The 21,542-nt window shown below is 31.5% G+C and overlaps 1 protein-coding gene across 3 annotated transcripts in view; it reads left to right on the top strand.

The window, feature by feature from the left end:
* The window catches only part of Gpdh1 (Glycerol-3-phosphate dehydrogenase 1), a 61,653-nt gene that overhangs the window by 19,719 nt on the left and 20,392 nt on the right, over nucleotides 1–21,542 (top strand). For all 3 annotated transcript variants that reach the window (XM_072527096.1, XM_072527094.1, XM_072527095.1), the window contains exons 3-6: nucleotides 4,414–4,554; nucleotides 10,153–10,407; nucleotides 11,235–11,572; nucleotides 14,382–14,474. In XM_072527096.1, the coding sequence (XP_072383197.1) occupies nucleotides 4,414–4,554; nucleotides 10,153–10,407; nucleotides 11,235–11,572; nucleotides 14,382–14,474 (827 nt within the window). The remainder of the gene's footprint in view (nucleotides 1–4,413; nucleotides 4,555–10,152; nucleotides 10,408–11,234; nucleotides 11,573–14,381; nucleotides 14,475–21,542) is intronic.

Genomic DNA, 21,542 nt, shown 5'->3' with positions numbered 1-21,542 from the left:
ATTTATTGTTCTTTATTTATTATTAAAGGTTCTATTTATAACACTTACAAATTGATTAAAGTCTTTATTACTAATTTATTTTACACGAATAATTATATAATTTATCTACATTTCTTATAATACGTGCGTTACATTTTAAAACGCGACGTGATGTTCAAAAACTAACTGTTCTGTTTACAACAAAATTCCTCTTTAAATATAAAATCCCGTTATTCGAGAATTGTGGCGAAACCCCATCGAAGAGCCCAGAAGATCGCTCAGACTAGTTTTATTCGGCCTCCTTCTGGAAATTTCAAGTCGTGGGTGACTCATCATAATTCAGGTAAACAGGTCTTTCAACTGAGCGCCGAAATAACTAAAACAGAACAGATATTAGCAATAAATATGTTTACAGTTTTGAGTCATATGACACGTCATTATTTATCGTAACAAAAGACTTAAATGTATATTCCCACGATTTATGATTATTCTCCTTTATTCAATTAAAAAACTGCAAGAGCAAGTTTATCTCAGTTGTTAATAATGGGTGGTAGAGTTTTTTATGATGTTGTACCATACCTAGTGATCTAGATTATGAAGAATTAGTCTTGGAACACCGGTACACAACAGGCTCAATGGCCCCGTTGCTCATTACTTCTAGGGTCGTTTTTAGACGTGAGAAATACAAGAAAGAAAGCATAGATATATATTTTAGGGATTCTACAGTATTCACTGACTTCCCTCGCTCAACCGTTTCTATCCCTCTCTGTTGTTCCATTCTCCAATGTTTAGGCCTCTCATACTCATGGCGTCGTCTACTTCGTAAGAAAGCATAGATATAAAATAATAAAAAAAAAAACAGCGAAGAGGACAACTCTTTAAAAGAAAAAGACGCCACTGTGTTTGAATGTTTGAATCCCAAAAAACAGAAATGGGATATTTACAAAATATAGTCAACAATAAATATCATATCAAATTTATCCTAACGATACAAAGTAATCAAATTCATTAATCAAATAAAATATTCAAATATAACACATATCAATAAATTTATCATATACTATAAGGAAACATGAGAACTACACAAAGTCCTCTTTGCGACGGATTAACTGTATATCCAAACGAAGCATGTAATTAAATAAAACATACGCAAAAGAAGAATAAAAAAATTTACTGTGTCGTTAATCCATTCCGATTTAAAACTTGTTTAAAATGAGCTTCTGAGTTACGCAAGTTACGCAACCATGAGATTCTTCTTCTTTCTACACTTCTCTTGCCCTGGATTTTCCCTTGTATAATTAATTAAAGTATGTTGTATCTTGCATTACGCATAACATGCTCCAGGTAATGCAGCTTTCGTGTCTTGATGGTGATGGAGCTCAAGAGCTCTTTTCATAATTTCTTTAGAGTATGAATTGAATATTAGTGGTGACAATACACACCCCTGTCCACTCCTCTTTTAATTTCGAATTCTTCTGTGTGTTCATTACTGCGTATGTGTGGCTGCTGTTTCTAATATAGATTTGTTATAATTCGAAGGTCATTGTATTGTAATTGTTTTGCTTTGAGGATGTCCATTAACTCTTTGTGGCGGACTTTATCGAAAGCCTTGTTGTAATCTATGAAACAGACGTACATATCTTGGTTCACATTCAAGCATCTCTGGATTAGTACGTTGAATGCAAAGAGCTTCACGGGTACCTACGCCTCTACGGAATCTAAATTGGGTTTCTTCAATATCTATATCAAGTATTTGGTAAATGCGTTTATCGATTATATTTAAAAACATTTTAAGTATGTTAGACATCAGGCTTATGGTGCGGTGGTCGGTGCATTCTCTAGCATTTTTCTTTTTTGGTAGACAAATAAATGTTGAAGTCAACCATTCATTGGGTATGTCACCCACTGATAAATTTAATTAAAGAGCTTTAAGAGGACATCCATGCACGCATTTTCTATTATTTTAAGGATATCAATAGGCAGTTGATCTGGCCCCGGGCTTTTCCCGTTTCTGGTGTTCTTTAGTGCATGCAATATTTCTTCCTTTGTAATTTCTATACTTGTTTCTCTGTACTCAAAAGATATGTTTTGTAGGTTTCCTCTTTTGCCGTCGAAGATCTCTTCCATATATTCTTTCCATCGTTTTAGCTTTTCGTCAGTCGTTATCATAGTATTTCCATTTTTATCTAAAAGAGTTGTGTTGTGGTTTTTTTTTTGCAGCCCTGCCATTTCTTTAACCTTTTTATGTAGGTTGAATAGGTCGTATTTGTTCTGAAGATCTTCTATCTCTTTTCCTCATAGTAAGTTTGTTTTGCCTCTCTTATCATTTTTCTGATTTTATGGTTAATGCTTTTGTAATTGTGACTGTCTTTATTCTTGGCTTGTCTTCTTTGGTCCATCCTGCCAAGTATTTCGTCGGTCATCTAGCTGTGTCTCTTTCTTATCGGTTCTTTTAATATCTCTTTGTATAGAACGAGGAGGCAGTTTTTTTCTCATTGTTGGTTTATCTCGTAGGTCTTTGTATCTAATTTATCAAAGTTTTCGCATATTTTCTGTTGGAGTTTGTTTTTTATATCAGCTTCTTTCAGTTTTTTAACATCTGATTTTGGAGCTCTTTGGGGTTTTATAATATCTTTAATCTTAAGCGTGACATTAGCGATTAGTGGGTTATGGTCAGAGGAGACATCTGCTCCTGGATATATTTTAACTGATTTGATGGTGTTACGATATCTCTCTTTAATCATTATATATCGATTTTTTTTCTTACCACTTTTTCTGGTTTATCTGCTGGTGAGCGCCATGTATATAACCGTCTCATAGATAATTTAAAGACTGTGTTTGTGATTATTAGACTTTGTTCTTGGCAGAATTGTATTAGACGATCTCCTCTATCTTTACGTTCCCCTAGTCCTTGATCTCCCATTATTGTTTCAGCTCTTTCCTTGCCTTCTTTTGCATTTAAATCGCCCATAACTACCGTGATTTTCCTGTTCTTTGTCATTTTCAGTGCATCTTCAATTTGTTGGTAGAATGTTTCTACTTCATCTTCTGTTGCATCCGTCGTTGGCGCATATACTTAGATCAAATTTAGTTTTGTGTGATGTCCTTATTTGAAGTAGCATCACTCTTTCTGAGATTGGGGCAAAACCCTCTATTGACTTGTTGACCTCTGTATCGACAATAATTGCTACTCCACGTCTATGCTGGTTGTCAATGTTTCCCGAGTAATATAGGGTACCGGTTTCTTTCGAATCCTGAATTAGGCCACCATGTTTCGCTTACACCTAATATATTTATATTCATTCTTCTCATTTCTTGAAAGATGTTATGCATTTTACCAGGTTGGGCTCGGATTCCCATGATCAGTTTTTTTTTAGTACTCATTGCCATGATGATTGTACTAGAGATATCCAATTGGATCTTTAATGCAGTGGTTTCTCCTTGCCTTCTGCATCCTTTAAAAAAATGAGCTACTGTACTAAAGTTATTAATTAACCTTAAATTAGTAATAAAAAACCATAATAAACTTTCAACACATATAACCGGAAATTAAAAAAAAAATGTCTATATCCAGCCTCCCGTATTATTATGTAACTTTCTTAACTTGAAATAACTTCATTTAAATCGGCTGACAATACATATAATGAAAAGTACTCACACACAATAACTTTTAGCTGTAGAAATTTAACTGTTACCCCATACACAGGGGCTCTATACTTAGCTGAAGGGAAACTCGATTGTCAATCAGATCAAAACGTGAGATAAACTGGTACTATGTTCGTAGCTAACTTGAGATTAACTTCGGATATACACATGGATTATACTTGGACCATTTTTGAACTATACTTGGACTATGCTTGGACCAACATTGGACCCTAATTAGATAAAAAATATCAATGTAAAAATTGGTGACGAAAGCAGAAGATAAAAATATAAAGAAATACGAAAGGTACCAAAAATGTCTTACCCTTTGACAGGGGTTTCCGAAATATACACTTGTCGAACTTCACTACATATTACTCTGCGGAAATTGAATTTAGATCGAAAAAATATTCCTTTTTATAGAGAAATGTTTAAAACACAACAGAAAGATAGTGTTAAATTGGTGTGTAGTCAAAATTAGACGGAACTGTTAGGGTAGTCCATAACGGGATATTTTTCGGCACTTCAAAAAAATTTAATAAAACAACGAAAATTTTGACAGATGTAAGTATCGGAATTTTGACATGTTACAGTGTATGTTTCGGACAATGGCTCTGTTAAAATATTCACAAGCTCAATGAATCGACTTTATCTTCAATCTCAAAACCATTGTTTTTTGTATTTTTTCTCCTATTGCTATTATTATCTTGCAACCATTATTTATTTTAATATTATCTAAAAATTTAGAAATAATGTAGATTCAATAATGTAACTATATATATTTTTCTTTAGGTCGCTGTGCCAGATGTTGTAGACGCAGCCAAAGACGCCGACGTTCTAATCTTCGTGGTACCCCATCAGTTCATCAGGACGTTATGTGCTACACTTTTAGGAAAAATAAAACCTACTGCAGTAGCATTATCACTTATAAAAGTAAGTATTTTATTCTAAGTTCCTGGATATACTCTGAAGACGAATTCGATAAACTCCATAACATAACAATATCTAAAAGTAAAATCAATTTAAATCATTAAATCACGAGACTGGAAATCCGAAGATTTTTAATTGACGAAACCAAAATCCAGATTTTTGCTGTAATCTGTGCCTTCTAAGAATTGCATGGCAAAACAGACGTTGATAAAGATGTAAGTAGAGAAATGGGGAACCTAAAACTGCATTCCACAACATATCTCCCCAACTAAGCAAAAATCTTTGGCGAATTGGTTTCTCGTACTCATAAAGAGTATATCGAAATAATAGGAAAGATAGTTAAGCTTTGATTTCACGTAGAGTGCCTCTGAATATTCGCTTATACGTATTTCATCCTAAAAGGAGTCTTCGGAGCGATTATTTACAGAAGCTCCGAACGTGACAACAATCTTTCCCGTCGAAAAAGAAGCAACGATAAAATGTCGATATGGATACAATAACGACATCTGATAATAAATCACGAAACTAGAAATCCAAAGATTTCTAATTGCCGAAACCTAAACCCAGATTTTTGCTTTAATCTATGCCTTCTAAGAATTGCAAGGCAAAACAGACGTTGATAAAGATGAATATACAGAGGCACTATAAGTGAAATCAAATCTTAACTGTCTTTCCTTTTAAAATCAATTTGTTACTTATGGAAAACGTTCCCTTTACTCTTTCGTTTATTTTCTTTTTCTGAGTTGGCTTCTCTATTTACGTACAGTCCATCTAATTTACATACCGTTGCACGTCATTATCATTGACAGAGAGCGAAGTTGACATAGTTGCCAAAGTATAAAAAAATCCTGAATCCATTTTTAATGAAATAGGTTACATAATTATTGCAAAAGTGGATTATACAACAAAATAAATTAATATGTAATGTAACTAAATAGAAACAAAACAAGAGTTGAAAAATAATCTTGTTAAAAACAATTTGAGCCGCTGTATGCGTCGTATAAAGATGTAAAATGGAATACTTAAACAAAAACAACACTTTTTTCATTACTTATTAACATTAGTCAACACCGCAACTGTCAAATAAGTGTTACCAATTTATGCCAAAATGTCACCTTCGTTCGATTACAGTTACAGTGTGTTCCGAACAAATGTTCTTCATAAAAACGCTTTATAATCCATTTATACAAATAAAATGAAACATATTATTGTGTATTTCTTTAAGTTAACATTAATAGAAATCTTTAAATATTATTTCTACGCGTATATAATAAAATATGTCTAGTGGCTGTAATGCCAATGTACTCGGCAAAGTGATTCTAAAAAAGAACACACCTACCGCCTAAATATTTCTTGTTGGTATCATGTGGCCTCACGGGCTATGACGCGGATGACGTGCAACGGTAAGTAAATTAGATGAAGTATAGTTTTCCTTTTGGTCATTTTAATGTTTGATAGTATTTTGCAGACTTTACGAAAGAAGCTCAACTATTTTAAAATTAGCTTTTCCTTTTATACACTCGCGATCATAAAATCCGGGTCACCTTTAAAATTTCAAGTTTCTGGAATATTTTTGCCTCTTTTACAGTAATAACCTTCTTTTTAGGCTAACGTATTTTTTATTTGTCATCAATGTTTATTTTGAAGGAAAAAAAAACGGTTTTTTATTGTTTTTATTTAAAAAGCAGAAAACAAACCAAATTGTTGATAAAACGAGCATACGAAAAAAATGGAAAATACAGAACGTGGTAAAATGTCAGTGAAATTTCAATGACTAATATCGTATATTGCCTCCACTTGCTCTAATGACCTCTTGCAGACGACGGGGCATACTCTCAATTTTTCTCCGGATTACATGTTGTGGTATGTTATTCCACTCTCTCACTAACAGATCCTTAAGCTCCTGTCCGTTGTTAGGAGGAGATGTTAGGGGTTGAATAAGTTTTTTCAAATCGTCCCAGATATGTTCGATAGGATTCAGGTCAGGAGACCTAGCTGGCCAGGATAACCTCGTAATTCCAACCTCGTCCAAGTATTGCATACTGATCGTGGCAACGTGCGTTCGCGCGTTGTTCTGCATAAAAACGACGTTATCTCCAAGCCTTGGCATGGTATGCATAACATGTTCTTTCAGAATCTCCGTAATGTCCCTTCGTGCAGTTAAGGACCCATTTTCGATGAAGGGTAATTCTGTGCGGAAGTCGGAAGATACACCTCCCCAACCCACGACCGAGCCTCCACATAATGGCATTCTTGGAGCAATGCAAGCTTGTGAAAATCATTCACCGGTTCTCCTCCAAACTCTTACACGTCCATCGGATCCAGTTAGGCAGAAAGGGAATTCATCTGAGAATAACTCTTTGCTCCAATCGTTAATTCCCCAATGCGCTTATTGTCGAGCAAAAGCTAGTAGTGCAACTCGATGCCCCAGGCGAAGTGGCGGTCCTGTAGCCATTACCCAAGATGATAGTCCAAAAGAACGAAGTCTTCTCCTGACTGTTGCAACGCTAACATTGCGATTTCGTACTTCCTGTAGACGATTTCGATGCATAATCGCAGATGAGGTCCGGTTTCGTAAAGCCTGAAACACAAGAAAACGGTCATCACGTACCGTGGTCATTCTTCTTCGTCTAAAGCCAGGTCGTCTGGATAGCAAACCCTTCTCCTGAAAGCGTTGAAGCACTCGTTGAACCGTAGAAAGGCTTACGCCAACAGTTCTTGCGACTTGCCGTTGAGTGTGACCGTCTTTCACAAGCGCAACAATTTGTGCCGTTTCAACAACAGTCAAGGGTATTTTTGGCAAAAAATAAACAATAATAAACACTAATAATGGCACTAATAAACACTAATGGTGGCAATAATAAACGTTTGTTCGTTGCGTTTGAACAGAAAGTCGAAGCACAAATGAGACATTTAAAATAAGCGGCAGTTACAGGTACCGTTCATTTTGGGAAGTGTGCGCTTTCCCGCGAAATCGGCACCATTGAAATTCTTTGTTGCAAAGGAAACCGCTAAGCCGACAACAATTCCCAGAAACATGCATTAGTTTGTATTTGTTTTATTATTATTTACGATAAAGCCCGTTAAAAATGAAATATCGGTGATTTTCAAGGTGACCCGGATTTTATGATCGCGAGTGTATTTATGGGATAAATTTGTCTTAGTATTTACAAGATCTCAAACAGATATTTTGCTGGTATTACTTTAATATTTGATTGACCACTATGTTTTTTTATTTCTTTGCGAGATATTATTGTCTTAATATTTTTTAACCAATCTATCGTTTAATCTCACTTATATGTTTATTAATTAAAAGTGAAATTATAGTTAGGATTTTGAAAATTGTATATTTCTTACCTGTATTATTTTATTTTCAGTATATATACAAGTTAATATGGGGTTCTGCCAAAAGTATACTAAAATTACTGTCTAATCTGTTACATCATAAATACTAGGTATTAAGAACCCCGCTGCGCTGACCTTAGCTACACGTTTCTGTACTTTATTTAATGAAATTTTAACATGCCCTAAGTTAGCTTTTTCATGCATAAATTCTAATACAGAGCTGATTATTTTATAACTTTACCACGAAGTTACTTTAGTCTCTAATTTTATAAAAATATGTAATAGTGGACTATAATACCAGCGTTTAATAAATTGAACTAAAATTGAAGAAGACAATGTAAGTTGAAACGTAAAATAAAAGCAATATCTATATTTTTATAAGCATAATAAAAACGAATAAATTTACGAACATTTTACAGAAATCTAGTGAAGAAATTTAGTGTCTCATTATAAAAGTTATTTTAATAACAGCTGTAAAACTGAATAATCCCTTGTAAATACTCTATTGTTGTATAATTATCACAGCTACCAAAGCTGCCAGGACCGGCATAATAGCCAAGCATAGCACAACTGTATATAGGTACATAAAATCAGATCAAATATTATCATTCAAGCATAATGTCAAAAAACTCTTTTTATAAACATACAAATTTCCCATAATTATTGTTATTAATCATTATTTTAAGTCTCAACGAAGAAAATGTTTTGTGTGTCTGTTTTGTGTTTTATTGGCACTGGTTTTTACGCTGGCCAGTCAATTTCATAATGATTTTTTTAGACTATAACTTATCACTAACTCAGGGGAATAATGTGTAGTGTCTGTGTTGAGTAAATGTCTTGTTACTTTAGTAAAGTCGACTTCATTGTCTTTACAAAGAGACGCTAATTGTATCTGAACGTCTGAGGTCCCTTCGGTGAGTACCGATTTACTCGTTTTAAAAGGTTCATATTTATTCATGTTGACTTGTTATGTTTAAGTTTTCCGTTACATGTCTGAAAAAGTTGGCAAAAAATGGAAAATTTCTTTATTAATAATTTCACGAAAAAAAAAAAGATTCTTCAATAAAGGTTATGCATCACATAGAAATCATTAATCGATAATCTTATAAAATATTAAGTGGTAGATAAGGAAAATCAAATTTATTAATTAATACTGAAGAGGAAAGTGATTTTAAATTTAAATATGCAAGAAAATGTAATTTTAAAATGTTTGTAGGTAGGTATTAAAAATTATGTCCAAGTTTAGATTCATGGCTTTCTAATAATTAAATAATACATTTAAAGTTAAAAGTAAATAAAAAAATACTTTTGCATTTGTTGATTTTTAATATTGAATGAGGTAAATTAGAAATAAAATTAAAAATTAATACACCTACTGATACATCATTAAAAGGCCATGGATCTAAATTTAAAAATAATTTTTAATTCCTACAACCAAATTAAAATAACATTTTATGCTGCACCTAAATTTAAAAGCACTTCACTTTTAAGCATAAATTAATATTTTTGATTTTCGGTGTATACCACTTAAACTTTTATAAATTTGATTATTGATTATTGATTTCTATGCAATGCAGAAATGTGTATGAAGACTAGTTTTTTTCATGAAATTAATAATAAAGAAATTTCCCATTTGTTGCCAACTTTTTCAGACATACTTTATACCTTACTAACAATTGAAAAACTTCTTCCCTTACATGAAGTATAAAATATAATCATATTTAGCTATATATATATATATATATACCTACATTAATTCATTTTAATTTTCACTTCTGATGATTTTTACTATTTACCTGAAGAGGCAAATCCCTTTATGGCTTCGACTTTATCAGCGAATCGAACTTATGGGAAAATATACCGAAGAATACAGTAACTTTTTAAATTATAAACTGGTTTCCTCTTTTTTTCCACGTAAACCTTTCAATCAGGCCCAGTAGGTTTCTAAAAAAAAAACAAAAGAGGAGAAAATCATCTATGGTCCATTTGTCAGTTTCTTTAAGTGAATTAAATTAAAATAATACTTACATTTTTGAAGTAATTAATAATCTTAACAAACACTGCTTTTTAATTAACTTTATGCAACAATTACATAAGGCTAATAATGCTTATAATAAACTCTTAAAATATATTGGATATCGACAATATATGTCATTTACAACTCATGCTTGTGCTTTTACATAATCTGATGTTTTGATAATCTACTTTGCGAGATCTGTACTTTTTTCCGTATAATAATACCTCTTATTTTTACAGGGATTCGACCGCGCAAAAGGTGGCGGTATAGATCTAATCTCACACATCATCACACGTCATTTGAAAATTCCTTGCTCGGTCCTTATGGGTGCCAATTTGGCAGGAGAAGTAGCGGACGAAAAATTCTGTGAAACCACAATAGGATGCAAAGACGTATCACTTGGACCTTTATTAAGGGATATTATTCAGACCGACTATTTCAGAGTTGTCGTTGTTGACGATGAAGATACCGTTGAAGTTTGTGGTGCTCTTAAGGTAAACAGAAAATTATTGACTAATGCAGAGAAATAGCTTATATCAATTTCAATCTATTTAATTTTTTTCCAGAACTATAATTTTTCAAACAACTTAAATTTTTCTATTTATCTTTCCATGTGAATATTTATCGCCATCACTTTTATTCACTTTGATAAATTAATGATTCAATAGAAACGTCCTCTCTAGTGTCTAGATCTCACATTCTCCTTATTTTCTAGTATGTTTTCTTATATCTAGTATATGTAATTTTTTCATTAGTCGGGCGTGATGTTTTCTATAGCGATAGTTAGCAGGCTTTTCACATCATCCAATTTAAAAGTTAAGTTTTCCCTCGCTACCTGCATGCTCTTTGTCTGCTGGTTTAATCTCCGTCCGTTGCCTGCTGGCGTTTTCAAATCCGTTGACAACTCGTCAATAAAGGCCTGTCGACGGTTTCTAACTTCAAAATCTTGCCACACCTTTGAGACAGTAGGGTCTTGATTCAGACATGTTTCATCTAAATAGAGTTTTCTTCCTTCACGTGGATAGTCTTTAATTTTGTTCAGGTAATGTCTCGACCACAAAATAATATCTCTATAATAAACTGTTCCTACTCCTTTTTCTATATTTAATGTTCATTTGTCTTAATATTCGCAATAATACAGGTTGTAATATTTTCGATATCAAATCGTCGTAGTTTATTTGAAGATAATAAAAGTGTTTTCATTTGTAACGTTATAGGCATTTTAAAAATCTCTTTGTTGTGCCTACCTAAGGATAAGCTGAATAGAAAGAATGTCATGAATTCGTTTAACTAATTAAAATGAAAACATTTTTCTTTTTAGAATATCGTTGCTTGTGGTGCTGGTTTCGTAGATGGACTAGGTCTGGGAGATAATACAAAGGCAGCTGTCATCCGTCTGGGACTGATGGAAATGGTCAAGTTTGTAGACGTATTTTACCCAGGCGGAAAACTGGCAACATTCTTCGAAAGTTGCGGTGTTGCTGATCTTATCACTACCTGTTATGGAGGTAGAAACCGAAAAGTCAGTGAGGCTTTCGTTAAAACGGGTAAAACTATTAAGGAACTCGAAGACGAGATGTTGAACGGACAAAAACTCCAAGGACCTTTCACAGCAGAAGAAGTCAACACTATGTTAAAGAGCAAAAACATGGAAAATCAGTAAGTAAATAGAAATTTATTATTTTAATAAAATTAGTCTAATTACAAAAATGTTTAAAGAAATACTATAGCAAATATTACCCCACTATTATTTGTATAAACCTCTAAAATCACGTGTTTAAATACTCATAAAGTTTAATGATGGACATACGTCACAGAACCAGTCATCATCATTATTATCATGTAGCCGTTACTTTCCACTATTGAACATAAGTCCCTCGATTCTGGACTGTCAGGATCTAGTTTCCTTCTTCTTCTCTCGGTGCCACATTAGGTCTTCCTAACGTTGACATTTTTGGAAATATTAGCTATATTATATTCTTAAGCTATGTAACATTGACTGCTTTGTTCATGCATCCGTTCAAAAACTGTAATTTTAATTAGTTGTCATTTAGAACCCATTCAGAGAAGGTTTGAGTGTCAGCAACAACCCCTATTGGTAGTCTTAAGTTGCCATGCAGGGTGTCTGTTAAATACTTTAACATCACAACATATTTTCAACAATAATGTAACAGACAACAAAGTTTGTAACTTTTGAGTTTTTATCCATATATTTAATGGCTTGACTAATGTATACCTGGTAAGTATTTAACCACATTGCTTTTTCAACCTTAGTGAAAATTTAACCTTTGTGTTTGCTTTCACTAAAGTGGTAATGCTTATTTCAGGTAATAACACACTGATGATGGACTTTTTAGTCCGAAAATATTCTGTGATGTAGCCCGAAAGGGTATTTTTAATTATATACCTTTTATAAAGGATGTTTAAATAAAACTTTTGTGATTCATGGTATACAGCCAACTACACGAATTTCATTTTCCTTGTGAATCTAAGAAAGACATTACTCTCTATTTCCATTGTAAACTTAATATAATTATTAGTATTAAAAGCATTTATTTTTACTAATCAAAATTAAATTCTTCATCACTGTCACTGTTTTCACCATATTCAATAAAATTAATAACCACTGGTGCAATGTCATCCCTATCAAAATGGACCCCTCTTTCCCAATAGTCATAAATGATTTTATTCACACGTTGAATGATGTTTGGCCATATTTCAGGAGTGATGGTTAATAATGCTTCTTTCCACATGGCCAAACAGTCATCTTTTGTTGTTCCATACCTACCTATATGTTGATTATAATAATTTTTTGATATCCCCCAAATATGCTCAATGAGATATAAGGTACAGTGATAGGGAGGAAGACGTAGAACTCTATGACCCATTTGTTGCTGGCAGGCGTCTCGCACGGAGATGCCGAGCATTCCGGCGTGACCCAACTGGCCACCCACACCGCCAAAACCACAATCCTTTTTTCCTTGGATATGGACCACCTAAGCTCTGACTTGACAATGGGCGAGGGTTTTAAAGACCTTTCCAAACATTTCTAATTTGTGTATTTGTCCCATAAGAAGTTGGAAATATTGGTTTTTTTAATTGTTTAAAGAATAAATAAGGACTTTTGGTTATGAACATTCATTCTGTGAGATTGGGATTATTTGTTGTTCGTGAATTTGTGAGGTAAGAATATCAAAGTATAAAGATAGTATATTTACTATGAATGTTCATATTTTAAGGTTATGTTATTGTTTGATTAAATCTTTAATTATTTTTTTACTGTATTTCAAGTTATTTTGTTGTTGTTTTTATCAGGGTTATTTCAAGATTAACCAATAAATCATTGAAATAATTTACGAAGTTAAAAAATATTTAAATTAATGTTTAATTTTTTTTAAGTACTAGTGATTTTATCCCCTAAAAGACTAAATATATTCGTTTTCTCGTAGTTTAAATAGAAAAGAAAATTCTGGATATATTCAATTTTTTTAACCATTATATGCCCAAATCTAAAACTCAAAATCTAAATCTAAAAACTCAAAAAGTATTACAACATTCAAAAAACATGTTTTTAAACACTCATTATGGCAATTTGAAAGAAAGCTTCCCACATAATGTTATATTACAACTTAAACTACGAGAAAACGAATAGCTTTAGTCTTTTACAGGATAAAATCACTGGCAACGAAAAAAGAATAAAACATTAACTTAAATATTTTTTAACTTCGTAAATAAATTCAATGATTTATTTATTTATTGTGAAGTAACTCTGATAAAAACAACAAAATACCTTGAAATACAGTAAAAAACTAATTAAAGTTTTAATCAAACAATAACGTAACCTTAAAATATGAACATTACAAATATCTTCATACTTTGATATTACCTCACAAATTTACGAACAACAAACAATATTAATCGCAGAATGAATGTTCATAACCAAAAGTTCTTATTTATTCTTCAAATAATTAAAAAAATCAATATTTCCAACTTCTTATGGGACAAATACACACAAATTAGGAATGTTTTAAAATATATTTTTAAAATTCCCGCTCATTGTGACGTCAGAATTAGGTAGTTCATTAAGCGGGATCGACGCGCAATCTTCCCCCGCTCCGGTGCGTAAAGCTCACTTTCTATAGGCATCTACCAGAGACATATCGCAGAGGTAGGTATATTGCAAAGGCATATCTCAAACAATCACGGAGATTTTGTCAATCACGCTTTATTTGTGAATGTAAATAAACATTTGGATTATGTTTATGCTTCGTCGAAAATAAATCGCATTTCTAAAACCTTACCGACATTTTTATGATATACAGAGTGCACAAAAAATGCTACAACATTCCAACATTCTCTGAATCGAGGGACACTTTTTTGTTAAGGATTAGCATTCTATAAGCATCCATATTCGTTGGCACTACTGTAAAATAAAACTTTTATTGATTTAACCTTAATATATTTTCAGGTTCCCCCTATTCACATCGATTTACAAGATCTGTGATGGTCAGCTTCCTCCAGCGGAGTTTATCAGCTGTATCAAGAACCACCCAGAGCACATGTAAGTGTGCGTTGTTGACTTTGTTTTGATCAGAGTTTGCGTATATACGAGATTTTCCCTTATATTTATCATCAGCAAATTTTCGTAAACACGTCATTTTTTAAACAATGCTCAATAATTTTTTGTTTCTGCTAATTTCTAAACATAGGGATTAAATCTCGTATTTTGTTATGACTTGTACAAACCAATTTTGTTCCTGTTTGGTATATTAGTTGTCGGCACGATTTTGTTGAGATCTGTCTTGATTCTGTTTGCTTAAAGTTAGTTTAGTGTTGAATATAACCAACAAGAATATGAGGGTCTAACGATACATAATAAAAATAGTATTGCACGAAAAATGAAATGAAAACATTACTTAGATAAATAAGTCTATAAAAATCTAATAGTTTTGATTTATTTAAAATAACTGCTAATGAAATTAAAACAAAAAGAGATTCGAAAACATCAAAGGTGATTTTTATCCGGTTTTTAATCAATTTATAAATTATTAAAATTTTTAATTAAATGCTTAAGAGTTTGTAGTTATTCTAGCAAATCTGCAGCTATTATTTCTTTAAATTTATTTTATGTTACATGTGCGTCAGCTATCAAATCGTACTAAATCCTCCAAGGAACGGTTTAATTTAAATGAAATGATCAATTTCAGTCACAACCAGTTACTTTATATTCCAGTGCTATCCAGTTTCTACTATTTTGGATTATTCTAGTAGCTTTATTTCTTGTTAATTTCATAGTCATAGGTGCAACAGTTTGAGTAATATGTTATAGCAATAAATAACAAGGTCAAAACATGAACTTTTAAATCGCTCAAAAATAATATAAATAAGAAATAGAAACTGAAGCAGCTTGTTAAAACTAACTGACATTTGAGGTAAATTTCTCTGTAACTAAATTTCGAAATTGTTTACAACATTCCCCTTAATCTTACCCATCGAGTTAGAATCTATGGAGAAGCTATGAGCATATTAACGTGTGTATTAAAAACGGCTTCAGAAGGTGTGGTTAACGATCATACCAATATGGCGGTGGAATCAGTGTCGGACTCAATAATAAAACTACTATACAATTATGATTAGTTATTCAGAAGATTTAAACATAATACTGTGCAAAATAAAGTGCAAGAGGTCGTTTTTAGTCACGTGATGCCCTCTCTATAGATTCTAACTCGATGATTTACCTCAACTTTTGTTCCTGTCAACATCACTTGTCGCTTGTCAAAGAACAGATCCGGATTTAGTGTAAAATTTGCACATTTTCTGAATATTCTTCTGTTTGTATCTCCCTTTTTTCATAAACAGTCTAATATTTTTCAATATATTTAACTGCAATTGAAAAAGAAAATAATACTTTTATAACAAAAACCATGGATAAAAGTCACTTAACATTATATGTAAAATAAAAATATTAAAATGGGTAATTCCAATATACTTAGGAATAAATTAATATTTGGAATAAAAAATTTAGCGAAATGTTCCAATATTTAATATTCTTATAATGTATTCTTAAATAAAATAGTAAAATATTGCGATTGCGCAAAAGTTGCATCTTATGGATAATTTATTAATAAATACTGGAAGTTATGAGGCACAACAATTTTAAAACTTGTGAGAAAGTAGGTAAAGCATTTATTAAATGAAAAAATATATAAAGTTCGTAGAATTATAGGATATATTAAACTATACGAAAATGATTTGTCTCGAAGTTGTAAGCTATTTACGATATGTTTGAACAATATTTATTACTAGTATTTAATGTGTGTCTATTTCACGTTCGAAAAATACCTGTTTATAGCAGTTTTCTAAAAGTTTTATAGTCTTTGAAGAAAATAATTCAACATTGCAAACATAACCTTCAAATTTTTTTTTCCTATTGGCATTCAAATTGAAAATTGTTGTGAAAACTATATGGTACATTTTTTTACATTATTCGATTTTAAAATTTACATAGCATGGCAAGTTTGCACAAAAAACGATTGGCTATTTCTCTTCAGTGACTTGTTTGTCGGATCTATGTATCCATATACGAGACTCTTATCAGGACAACTATATTTCGACCACTGTTCTAAGGTAGAGGTCTTTCTTAGGTCCTCAAATATCAATGATCATTTGAGTAATTAATATCTGATGAAAAACATGTGGCTTCTCGCTGTTTGACTCACATGATTCTTACTTTGTCCGCAGTGTGTCGTGATGCTGATTCCATTCCACTGACGGAGGTTCTTGAAGCCAGGATGTTCTCCGTCGTACAGTACCACGTTTCCATTCTATTTTACCCTGAATAATTACATATAAGAATTCATACTTAGGATTTCTCATCACGAGCGCAAGATACTCCAATTTTCTCCTTTTTGTGGTATTCAGTACCTCTCTTTCTTTATTTATTAGGTAATTACAATTAATACAAAGGCGAGTTCACGTAAATTCATCACCAATTAGCATAAATACACTCGTAAATAGTACAAACTGATCACCGCAATAACACCATGGATGTTAAAATAGATCCGGAGAGATTTGCAAACTGATCACTGGCTTACCTGCACCCTGTGGTAGGTAAAGACCATATAATTATTGCAAACCGCTAAGGTTTTATCATTTGAAAGAAAAATCCAAGACTAGATATATTAAATGCAATGCATTGGCTAGCATTTGGGAATTCCACTAAATTCTATTAATAGCTACCTAAAACTATGCGAAAAGAAAAAAAATTCTTTATTTGCCTTGTTCCTTTATCATGGATAGTGAACTGATCGAAGTGAACTAAACAAGAAGTATGATAGGTAACAGGCAATATTTCGCTTTAGAATCCAGCGGTTTGGATTCAAAATGCTGGTGATGAGTTTACCTATCTGTGGTGATGAGTTTGCTATATCTCGGAGGGCTAATAATTTTATGGGGGGCTATAAACTGAAGAGTTCGTACACGTCCACACAGGAATTACAACCAATTGTGGTTAATCCCATTTAAATACAATATATCACTTAAATAAGAAAAGAGTTTCCGAACTTCTAGAAATCCATTTTTAAAATGAAACTGTCTTATTTGATAAACATCAATAATAAAGCAAAATCTTTTGATGGCACGATCAAAAACAGAAAAAAAAATGTATAAACTCGTCAGAAAGATTAATCAATTGGCTTTTAAATATGTTGGTCTCGGTTATCCTTTTTTTTATGTATGGACATATCAGTGAGTAGTTCAAATGCCATCCGATTCCTGATTCAAGTACCAGTTCTACTAGTATTCCATGTGTTAATACATGTGACCTACAAATTAACATGGATTCCAAGGGAAGGTCTTGGGATTTTGTCTTAACAGAACAGTTTTCCTTATTTCAACACAAAAATACAGGATTATTATATCTTCTGACGTAAATTTGTTTTTCTACCGTGAGAAGGTGAAAGTTGACCCATTATTCTAAATAAACTTATTATCAAACATGTTTTAAATGGATGTACAAATTGTCAAAGGCACCGTAGGAGCTTCTCTTAACAAATTAGGTGTTAAAATGTACTTAGGAAAGTAGAGAGTTATTGAAATGAAGAGATATATAAAATTTATCCAGTTAGAATGTTCCATTTTTGAATTTTATGAATATTTTATTTTGTTATCATTATTAAAAATTGTTTCATTTTCATATAAATATTTTTATATCGTTGAAGTTTATATATGAGATTTTAGAAATCTGTATATTTTTCTTATGTTGTTAATTAAATTTATTAAGTTTACTTAACAAGTACAAGGATTTTACAAGTTAGTACTTTTTCGCTCTGTCACTTTCTCTTTTTGTAGTATAAGTTCTTGTGCATAATTGAAGCCAAGCTTTTTAATGGCCATTTGGGATAGGGACCTAAATGGGCAAAATAAAACGACATGGAAGTTTATAATAGAAGTTGCTCCTCATTGGCTGGACAGTGGATATTATTAGTATATATATAGTATATATTTTGTACGATTGTTATATTCTGTCATTGTCAGTATATCTTATTCTTATAATTGCTGGTAACTTTGAAAGCTTCTTAATTGTTCTAACCATTATCGTAAATATTTTAGTAATATCAAATTGTTGTATTTGATATCTTCATTTAGTGAACAAGTTGAATAATCCTTGCGAGTGGTTGTGTGACTGTATCATCTTTGGATATCTCCTTGGATATCAGTTACATATTACAAATACTCTGTGTTTGGCACTTTTATGATGTTATTTGGCATATCAAATGTCTCTTCACAGTATATACCAGCTAAATTTTAAAATGACATATCTTACCATTTACCAAACTGACTGGCATTTACCATTTACCAAACAATTGGAAGCTCGACATTCATTCAGTGACTATGACTAGGTTTGAGGGTTATTTGTTATTTAAACAGACTTGCGCCTTCACAGATTCGTGGCCATGATTTGCATAACTAATGCTGTTAAAAAATGTTGGCTCTTTTTAAAAGATGATCCACCAAACTTCACTCTAATTAGCGTTCTCTATAGATATTTAAGAGTTGTGTTAAACAATTTGTCAGAAAGTTAAACAGAACGAAAAAGGAATTAAATAGAAATTATACAGAAAGATATTGAAATATTAACAATAGCCTAATAAAAACATTTAATGTTGATACATAATTATATTCTAATAGAAATAATGCGTTAAACATTTGAAACAAAATATATTTTTTCACAAATACCATTGCTAATTTTTGAAATATTTATATTATTTAGTGGTAATTGTGATACCAACAAGAATTATAAAATTATTGTTATTTCTAGATTAGTTTAAATATACCTTTATTATCGTTCATTCCCGAAATTAATTTTAAAACGGCATACCGAAATAACTAATAAGAAAATTAGTATTTAGTAAAAGCAAACAATTTAGATCTACTTGTCAAAATACATATCACAACGAACAGAATTACTTTCCATTTTCAAACACATCTTGAATGCTTCAATAAAATTATTTTAATACATTTTCCCTCCAAAGCAGTGCTTTTTACTGTATTTTATCAGCATTATTTTGTATAATTCACGTTCAGGTTGCTATTTTTGTACTTAACTACCTTATTTCAATTTGTTATGTAAAAATTGAAATTGCGCAAAAAATTTGTATATATTACAATATCAATTGGCATAGTTCTATTATTTACTGTGTTAATATAATTGTATAGAGTTTAATACTATTGTTAAAATTTGAACTACGACGATAATATATATTTAAAAAAGGTATGATATGTTCGTTTAACAGCATTGTAGGTATCTAAGATCGATATTTATGTTTGAAAAATCGTTTCACACAAAAAATTTTAGGCATCCATTACGTATTAATTAATAGATAAGCTGAGACTTCTGTTTTATTATTTTTACACCTTAAGTGTATCAAATCGTTTTAACAAAACATCTTTATTTAAACTGAAACTGATCTCTAGTAAACTAAATACTAGAACAAACATACAAAAACGTTTTCATTACAAACGATTTCGTAATTAACCTTAGTGGTAGTAGATACATATCAAAAATATCGTGTACCGATTAGATACCGACAATATCTATAATGTAGTGATGGTGAATGTGGTGATTTTTAAATCACCCTGTGATCAGTGACTGTGATTTTTAAATAACAGTGATTTTAAACCGTGACTGTGATCACCGTTCTTTTATCTACAGTAACAGGTAGTCATCGTAATCGTTAATTAAATAACACGATTTCGATTACTCTGTGTTAGTTAGTAATATAGAAACATATCGCTGATATCGAATGTGTTTAACTTACGCAACTAGATGGTTTGAATTATAATAACAAAGTTACAATACTAAAAATCAAGTAATCCATTTAAATCACTCTAAAAATCTCTTGTTAATGCTTCCTCTTTAAGTAAAACTAAAAATTAACTCTATAATTAACGCTACAACTAAAAAATCACTTGAAACTTTTAAAAATGTTTTTATGAAAGAAAAAATATATACGTTTAATGATATTCATTTAAATTTATTATTTTAAAAGAAGAAATATCAGTAGATAATAATAAAATGCTTATGGAAATTCGTTTTTTACCGTTCCTAAAATTCACCTTTGTTAAATCATTAGATGTTAGTCACCGTCTCGTTCACCGTGAATATCATATTTATTATATAAACACCTTTTGTAAGATGATATATCTGGTCACTAATCACGGTTATCGAAGTTAGCAAGGAACGGTAGTTAGCAGTGATTTCTAAATTACCGTAATTAAATCACCGGTAGTGAAATCACCTCTCCATTACTACTACAATGTCTAAATATACGTATTTGCATTAAACAACACGTGCAAAGCTAAAAAACGTATTCAGTAAATACAAAGAATGCACAAATTATACGATGTAATCTATAGGATGTTGCATAAGCATATCACATTCTGTTATTGTTATGCGAATAATACCACACCTTTTTTTATAAAATATATGTTATCTATTATCTGCAGTAGTTCACCATATGTAAATATTCTATTCATTTGTCATATGCTTATTATTTAAGCAAAGATACTAATTTTTATTATTTTATATTTAGAAATGAATTTACACATTTTTTAAAGCATCTCCTTTATTTATACAGCAGTATCAGTGTTAATATTTTATGACATAGGATAAATTATTTTGAATTGAGCTTCGGCATTAGCAGCGATTTCTTAACGTTTTTAATAAGCTAAACTACCAGAGAAGCATATTGCAGGTGATAAATATTTCTTTTCTGACTTTGATTCTTCCGAACTTTACTTTCGAGTTAGGATTATTACTTCTTTTGTATTTAATTCATTTATTTTGGGTTACAGATCTTTTTCTTAATGCCTTATTGATTTAGTGAATTTTGGCGACAATTCTGGCATACTTGTTCCGATCTTGTGTGGCTCTGAAAAGTGCATGGTCGTCTAGGTTTGTCGATTCCTTTATATTCTTTAGCCACGAGTATTTCCTTCTCACGATGCCTCTTTTTCCTTTAATCTTTCTCTGCATAATTAATTTTAAAAATTGGTACTTGGAATTTCTAAATAAGTGACTCAAGTACGCTGCTTTCCTTTGCTTCACTATTTGAAGCAGTTCTCTTCC

This window comes from Diabrotica undecimpunctata, chromosome 3, assembly GCF_040954645.1.
Source record: "Diabrotica undecimpunctata isolate CICGRU chromosome 3, icDiaUnde3, whole genome shotgun sequence".
Classification (NCBI taxonomy): Eukaryota; Metazoa; Arthropoda; class Insecta; order Coleoptera; family Chrysomelidae; genus Diabrotica; species Diabrotica undecimpunctata.
This window is presented reverse-complemented; position numbering and strand designations above follow the sequence as displayed.